General features: G+C 39.0%; 1 protein-coding gene across 2 annotated transcripts in view; it reads left to right on the top strand.

Annotated features, from left to right (window-relative positions):
- Positions 1-8,557, top strand: part of dhrs12la (dehydrogenase/reductase 12-like a) — a 16,122-nt gene continuing 7,565 nt past the window's right edge. For both annotated transcript variants that reach the window (XM_005738344.1, XM_005738343.1), the window contains exons 1-8: positions 1-97; positions 1,668-1,801; positions 5,690-5,772; positions 5,885-5,980; positions 6,057-6,138; positions 6,236-6,297; positions 7,689-7,793; positions 8,312-8,402. In XM_005738344.1, coding sequence (XP_005738401.1) covers positions 42-97; positions 1,668-1,801; positions 5,690-5,772; positions 5,885-5,980; positions 6,057-6,138; positions 6,236-6,297; positions 7,689-7,793; positions 8,312-8,402 — 709 coding nt within the window. In that variant the 5' untranslated portion in view covers positions 1-41. The remainder of the gene's footprint in view (positions 98-1,667; positions 1,802-5,689; positions 5,773-5,884; positions 5,981-6,056; positions 6,139-6,235; positions 6,298-7,688; positions 7,794-8,311; positions 8,403-8,557) is intronic.

Below are 8,557 nucleotides of genomic sequence, written 5' to 3'. Positions count from 1 at the left end.
GAAGTGAGCGGCGCACAGCGAGAGGCTTCCAGAGCAGCAACATGTCTCTGTACCGCAACTCCGCCTGGTTCCTGAAGGGAGTGACTGAGTTCACCAGGTAAGACATTTGTCCTGTTGTGTGTGCGCTGTGGGAGCCGGAGAGAGTCTGTGACTGTCCTGCTGTGCATCCTCAGTAGTGTGTGTGTTTGTGTGGAGGATCAGCACTCAACTAAAGACTTTTCTTATAACTGAATGACTGAAAGTTGATGGTAAACTATTTATAGCCAGCTTATTATAATCAACTTAAATGTGAGTAAAACCTTTTTCGTTAACTAAAATAAAAATGATAACCAGACCTTTGAAAGCATTCAAACTAATTAAAGTTTAATATAGTAAAATTTGGTATCACAAACTGCCTGATGAGGGTTTGATGGACGTTTTTATTGAGGCTTCGGGTGTGTGCAAGAGCTTTTGTGTCGACTGTTTTCAAAAAGTTCTGTTTATATTGTAATATCTAAATTGATTTGAATAACCCTTACCTCTGACATTTGGTGTAAATAAAATAAATTCATAAAGACTAAAACTAACACTGAAACTAATAAAAAAATAATCAAAACCAAGCATTTTCTAACAATACAAAGTAAACTGAAACAAAAAAAACACTCTGGAAGCTAACTGAAATTAAACTGAATTAAAAAGAAATAAAATAAAAACTAATAAGAAAATACAAAACTATAATTACTCAAAACCATAGTGACAGTAAGAAACGCCCACTGAAAGCAGTGTAAAGTATGAATAGATTAGGGGGTGGCTGCTGCTAAATGCTTCCTAATGTTAAAGTGAACGTACATTTCTGTGAATTAACTGTAAATGTTACAGCACACTATGTTTTACTATGTTACAGTATTATCTTAATGATCAATTTTGATGTTTGACATTTGAAAGTGTGAAAATGAGGCTGCAGACTTAAGTCGTGGTTTATGATCACAGATGGAAGGTTTTAGCAACAGACCCCTGAACATCACAGATTTGTGAATCAGTGTACACTTTATAGTGACTAAGCAAGAGGTTTGTAGGACCATAACTCAGTTTTTGAACAATAACAGGGCTCTAAGAGCTTTATCAGTCTTATGTGATCTATTGCAGCCCCGAGATGCCTTTCCTCATCAGTACACAGCAAGCCAAGTGTTTTGAAGAGGTGCTTTCGTGATTGTTTCCCTTCTCTCCTTTGTTCTGTGTTATCTTATTCTTCCAGAGAGCTGCCCGACAACCCGCTCTGACCCTGCACTAATAGCTCTCTGCATGACACCATCGAACAGAGCAGGCATTTAACCTCAGTAATTCTCTCTCTGCCTGTCCCCTTTATGCCCCACTTTGACCGCCCTTAACAATGGGGGGAATTGAGGTCCTTGGTGGCACACACGCTTAGACACACGCATACTCATAAATGACTGCTGTTGTCACCGCCATCACTCTCATCCCAAACCTCTCCTTGACAGAGAAGATGCCAGGCACACACTTTCCTTCATTGTATCTGTACAGTAAAGCTGTGAGGACATTTACAGTCAGCAGGATGATCTCAAACACTCACCCCTCAAACACAGAGGCAGAGCTAAATCTGATGGCAGCAGCAAATAAGCAGGCAGCTGGTATATATATGAAATGCTGTAGGTGTTGATGTTTTACAGGAATGCCTTCTTATCAGCGTCTAAGCGGTTTGTGGAGAAGGACCTGGAGGTGTCTGTGGCTGGACGTTCCTTTATGATAACAGGAGCCAACAGTGGCATCGGAAAAGCCACTGCCATGGCCATCGCCAAGAGAGGTACCACACCTACGACCCTGTTTGTCTACAAATCAGCCCAAACATGGCAGACAGGAAAGCAACACATAGTAAAATCGCTGAGAGAAAGAAGCAACATGCATATCCATATGGATCTGTGAATTCATAAAAGGCCCAACTCCACATTTTTTAAAAATTCCAATTCCAACACTAAAAAACACTCAAAAACTCAAGTATTTTTTTTTGTAGTTTTACAACACACAAACGTTGGGGTAAAATTTAAATAAAAATAAAATGTAATGGTTTGCAAATCTCATAAATACAGATGTTAAACATTTAAACATCAATTGTTTAAACTGATGCATAATTTTAAGATAAATAAGATTTTGAATTTGATGGCAGCCACACGCCACATAAAAGTTGATTGTCACAGTGTAGTGGTTGTGTTTTCTTTTCATGATGCGCCAAATGTTTCAGCTGGGAAAAGGTCTGAAAGCTCACAACCCTCACTCTACTACTATAAAGCCATGCTGTTGTAACAGTATGCAGTTTAACATTGTCAAGCTGAAATATGCAAGGCCTTCACTGAAAAAGACATTGTCTGGATAAGAACTTTAACCTCCAGTGAGCTGTGATCATAGACAGTGATTTCTCGAAGTGTTCCTGATCCACTGATGTCCACGAAAGAATGAAGTCGCTTTTTAATGCAGTCCTTGGGGGCCTGAGGATTAACATCCAATAATAATTTTATGTCTTGTCTTTTGTGCAGAGAATCCGATTACTTTTTTCAAGTAACAAGTAAAGTAAGGGATTACTGTTCAAAAAAAGTAATTAGATTACTGTTACTTTCCCGTAAGCACGCTGCGTTACTAAACCGTGATATTGTTTGGGAGAGTGTCTCGTGACAATGACGTGCAAGCACGCAAGTCCATGGCAGCAACAGACGTGTGTAGACCAACAATGGATAATATGGAGTGCGGGAGAGAGTACAACCATGCAGTGTTTAAAGCTTGAAAGTACTGACATTACTTTGAATTTGATTCTGTAAAAAGTGACAAAAACATTAGCGTCTGATGTAAACTCTGCGTGGGAAGAAAACTTCTTTCTACAGCGAAAAATTAAACTTCTAATCTGAGAAAGCACCTAGCACAGTGTCAAGGGAATGTGAAATTCACAAAGAAACCCCCGGATCCCCCCACTGACATGACCGCTGCAGCACCGGGCAAACCTCCACCCACCCCACTCCTCCTAAACAGGTGAAAGAAGACTTAAGGGTGACAGGAGTTGGTGCTGCTGAATCTTTGATTTTATTTATTTTTTGCTGTTTTACTTGCATCTATTTGAAAGAGTGAGTGTAAACACACAAAAAATATTTTATATGCTGGAATATGTAGAAAATAGGTTTAAAGGATAAAGAATTTCTCCAAGTCAAAGATAGTTGCATATAATTTAATTTTTGCTTGATGCAATGTGCATAAAGTTAAACGATTAAAACTAATAAAACAAGTTTTAAAAAGAGACTTTTTCATTTGATTCGATTTTATATGATGGATTCTGCAGAAAAAACAGAATTAGGCTGAAAGGTCTATTGCTTTATTACGTATTCAGGTTGTGTATCATGTTTTTAAAATGTAACTAAGTAATAAAGTAACTAATTAATAAAGTAACTAATTACTTTTGAAAATAAGTAATTAGTAAAGTAATGGGATTACTTTCTTGGAGAAGTAATCATAGGGTGACCATATCTTTCCAAAAAAGAGGACACTTTAAACAATGCCTTCTCTGTGCGGTTAATTAATTGTGAAATAAAATATGTCATATAGGCTTTTACAAGTCAACAAGTGCAAAAAAAAAACTTAAAAACCTCTGGAATTAAATAATGGTAAGGAAATAATGCCTCATCTGCATTAAAAATTACCAGTACTGGGTTGGTATGAGGGCTGGACTGGGACAAAAAGTTGACCTGGGCATTTTGACTAGAGAACGGCCCACCAGGTATTATAGGAGCCATAAGCCATAAAGCCTTTGACTGAAAACAAACGCTGTTGTGACAGTGATGTACACAGTCTTGTTGGTATATGTATGAATTCTATACATTTCAGATAATTATTTTTTAAAAGCAAGACATTTTAAATGAGAATAAGAAAGAAAAGTATTTCTTTGAGCCCCCCTTTCCCTACCTGGCCCCCTGGCAAAACTTTGCTAGACCCACCCCTGCACAGTTACCAGCTGTCAGCTACATAGAAAAGGATCCTGGTGTTATTTGTCTCTCAGAAACAGATCATAACTTCCCTTCAACTCATTCATGTCACCTAAAAGGCAAACCTGTTTCTCCATCACCTGTTCAGCTCTGATGATCCAGTAAGGACATCTCCTGGTTTCATCTTCATGTTTCCCTCTCACCACATATCCAAACCGATATCATATCACTATCAGTAACATCATAGCACCTGCCCAGCTGTATAGAAACTCCGTCATGCTAGCTAGTACGCAGTACGAGTTATTGTAACTGACTGTAAAATGTCAGCACAACAAAAATAAACTCCACCTAAACTTGGTTTATATCTGACCCAGATAGACTGCAGGTCGTAACTTCTTACCCGAAGTTCAGTTCACCTGACACTCATCCACCTGCTGGCCCCTGTGGAAGCTCCACCATAGACACCACCAAATAACTGAGTTATTTTTACACACCGGCCAGCATCTGGCCAATCCACCACCTTTCATTGTTTATACCGTTACAAAACAACAACAACAACAAAACCATCGGCTGTAAAAACAAAAAATCACCATCGGCCCACTGCGCAAATGCCCGATGGCCAGTCCAGCTATGGCCGGTACGAGAGAAATTTCTTTTGCAGTTCGTCTGAAAAGATGCACTTGCGCTTTGGGATCTTTTAAACATCATTAGGCGCGTTGGTGCGCGCTGTCTATCCCGTCTATGAGTGCAGAACAAGCGCTCACAAAGCAGCAGTTTCGGGGATGATGTCACACACATGGGTTCTCTGAATACAGGAAAACCCGGACATTTTTATGAATCTCAAAAATCCCCCTGGAAGCCCCGGACAGAACGTGAAAAGTGGACATGTCCGGGGAAAAGGGGACAGTTGGTCACCCTAAGTAATCAGTAATTAGTAGCAAATTACTATATTCAAGTAACTTGACCAGCACTGCTTTTGTTGACAGAGATCTCGCTCTCCAGTTCAATGAATCTTTTTATGATATCATGTACTGGAGATGAATAGATAGTTAACTTTAGAATTTTATGTTGAGGAAAATAATTCTCAGATTTTTCCTCAATTTTCAGACAGTTTTTTCCAGATTGGTGAACTCTACTTCAGAGTAATTGCGTCTCTAAGATGCTCTTTTTTTTTTATACCTAATCATGTAACAACCTGTTGCCAAGTAACCTAGTTAGTTGCAAACTGTTCCTCCAGCTGTTTTTAGTACCACTTACTGCTCCAGCCGTTTGCCGCGCTCTCCTAACTTTTTTAGGGGACTGTTGCTGTCATTAATTCAAAATGAGGAAAGTCTTAAATTTCTGGAAGTGGGGTTGTATGTGAGTAATAATAAAACAAAGTACATTCACAATTGTGTAAAACTCTCAAGTGCAGGTTTTAAGGAAGCAAACAGTTCCAAAATAGTGGCCACAAAGCACATTGATGCTCCTTAAAAGACTTTTATAATAATAATAATAATAATAATAATAATGGATTGCATTTATATAGCGCTTTTCTGAACACTCAAAGTGCTTTACAATTCCACTATTCATTCACTCTCACATTTTCACACTTTATATTTAAAGATTGTAGTATTCATTCAATTTTTCAGGAAAAGGTTGATTTTAAGGTCCTTCTTTATCTTGTCATTGTATTCAACTGCTTATTTCCATTGCTAGTACCATGATTTATGTTATGATCTTTGCCACAGGTGGAACGATCCACATGGTGTGCAGGAATAAGGACAAAGCTGAGGAGGCAAGGGCTGATATTGTCAAGGAGACTGGAAATAAAGTACAGTGTGACTCTCTTTTCATCAACAAGATAGACTTGCACAAACAACCTTCAGTTTTACACCAGAGTTGACATTGATATTCATTCTGCTAAATGTCTGGCGTCATTACAGGAGGTCTATGTTCATATCCTCGACCTGTCTGAGACCAAGAAGGTCTGGGAGTTTGCTGAGGGTTTTAAGAGGAAGTACAAGTCTCTTAATGTACTGGTGAGCAACATATTAGTCTTTTGGGGGGGTCCTGGCAACTGCGACCACTGAATGATCATATATTGATATGTTTTAGATCAATAATGCGGGTGCCATCATGAGCCAGAGGGATCTGAATGCAGAGGGGCTTGAGAAAAGCTTTGCTACTAATGTCCTGGGTGAGTCAAAGATCAGACAAGAGGTACGAAGACCAGTCTGATGAAAGGGAAAAATGGAAGATAGTTAATTTGTACTTCAATGTTTGGTCCTCTTCAGGGGTTTACATTCTCACCAAGAGTCTCATTCCACTGCTGGAGAAGAGTGTGGACCCCAGAGTGGTGAGTCTGATCATTCAACCCATGTTCACTGTCGGTCCACATAAAGTATTCACTCCTACAATACTGTGCAAAAGTCTTGAGTCACCCCCCCTTTCTTTATATTTTGCTTGGAAAATGGGACATAGGTAGGTGATTTATTGAACCTTGTGCCAGAATACATCCAAATAAAGTATATAAGGCCTCAGTTGTGCAAAATTCTAACAAGCTGGAAAGTTAGTATTTGATATGACTGCCTTTGTTCTCGGACTCAGCCTGAATGCTCTCTGGCAAGCTCTCTTTTAATTTCTTTAAGTAGTTTTAAGCAATAGTGCTCCAGGTTTCTTAAAGGACATTCAAAGCTCTTCTTTATTTTACTGTCTGTCAATATGATCCCACCATGAAACATCAGCCTTTTCCCTCAGTTTCCCTTCTTTAAGAATGGCTTTTTGACAGTCCACCTCTGATGAGTGAACTGAAGCCCCAGATGCATTCCTCAGGTCCTGTATCAGACCTTTGCTAGATTATTTTCTCCTGTTTCCTAAAGACATGACTTAATATACTGCTTTACATCTTTTAGGCCTGTCACTTCTTTTGTCCTCTACTTGTCTAGCTTCCTCAGTTCTTTAAGGACACGCTGGACACTTGTACTTTTTTGTAGATTCGATTAAAAAATGCAAACATTATTTTTTTAATTGACAAGCTGCTAGTAAGAAAGTGTCAAAAGATGCAATTTAAAATCATTCTGTTCAACAACATTGGTTCATCCCTTGTGTTATTTGCATTTTTTTGCTTGAAAGATTCATATTTCACTGTTTAGTGGTTTAACAAACAACAACAAAAACACTCCTCTAAAAATGCTCATCTACAAAGCCTAGAGTGAAAATGTGTGGAAAAGTAGCCAATGTCCAAAGAAAAAGTTCAGAATGCTGAAGAACTTGTGCTCAAGACCACTTTTCAAAATGACAGGAAATGTCTCGGTCCCTGTAAGCAAAACAAAAAGAAATGAGGAGTGTCTCAAGAGTTTTGCACAGTATTGTATATTGTTTTCAGAAACAGTCAGTAAAATATGAGGCTCTGGCCAACATAACTGGACAGTGTAATAATCAGGTAATGAGTCCGAGCTGTTGCATGAGGGCTATTTAATAGGTGAACAAGGATTCGCACAAGTAAACATTGCAGTAACACAATGACAAATAAAATACTAGATCGGCAACACTTAATGCAGTTGTAGTGATAATAGAGGATTTGAGATAAGTGTGGTTTATTTCGGTTTCTGTATTTGTGATCTGGTTTCAGTACATTTTTGCTCACTAAAAAAAGCATTTAGAGCTGTAACATTGGGTTTTAGGAAACTTGTGAATATTTGGGGTGGGGGGGTGTCTACAGATTAATTCTCATTCCCCTGTGTTCAGATCACAGTGTCATCAGGTGGAATGCTGGTGCAGAAGCTCAGGACAGGAAACCTGCAGTCTGAGAGAGGCCGCTACGACGGCACCATGGTCTACGCCCAGCACAAAGTAAGATCTGAACTGGAAGCATCTGCTCGTCACAATTGACAAGACTGGTCAGGTTTAACGTCCTTCAGCTGTCTGAGTTCTCCAGGAACCGAGCAAGTTTGAAAAGTTTGAAAATGAGTGAAAACAAGAAGAGTATAATTAGTCTTCTGGTCATTGTATCTATGTATCAGAATATGACAATTTTAAGCATTGTCTTTAATCAGATATTGAAAGAACATATTTATCTTTGGTATAGCTGACAGATGATTAAGTGATGATTTATGAATAGATTTAGGATCCACATTATATCAGTGGTTTAAAAATTTTAACTTGGATTCCAGAATTCAAAACTGAAAACTTACCCAGTGAGCAAACGTCTGGGTTCAGCCCTGATTGGCAGTTGGATATTTGACTTAAAAGTATCACCTGCAGTGTTAAAGGTGTGGTTCATCGCGTGACAAAGACGGGCGTTCACAGTCGATCATTGAAGTACACGGATGTTAGATGCACTCAGACGTGCTTGATGATGTGTGTTCCAGAGGCAGCAGGTGGTGATGACAGAGCAGCTGGCAAAAACTCACACTAACATCCACTTCTCCGTCATGCATCCTGGCTGGGTGGATACTCCAGGTACCACTCACTCACATAAAGTAACATCCGAATGCTTACACAATTTACAAAAGCATTAGATGTATTCCATCTGTGTGCGTATTTAAATTGATTTGCTCTCTGTTACCTGTGTGTGTGTGTGTGTGTGTGTGTGTGTGTGTGTGTGTGTGTGTGTG

Source organism: Pundamilia nyererei, unplaced genomic scaffold (genome assembly GCF_000239375.1).
Source record: "Pundamilia nyererei isolate P.nyererei 1_Seehausen unplaced genomic scaffold, PunNye1.0 scaffold00083, whole genome shotgun sequence".
Taxonomy (NCBI): Eukaryota; Metazoa; Chordata; class Actinopteri; order Cichliformes; family Cichlidae; genus Pundamilia; species Pundamilia nyererei.
This window is presented reverse-complemented; position numbering and strand designations above follow the sequence as displayed.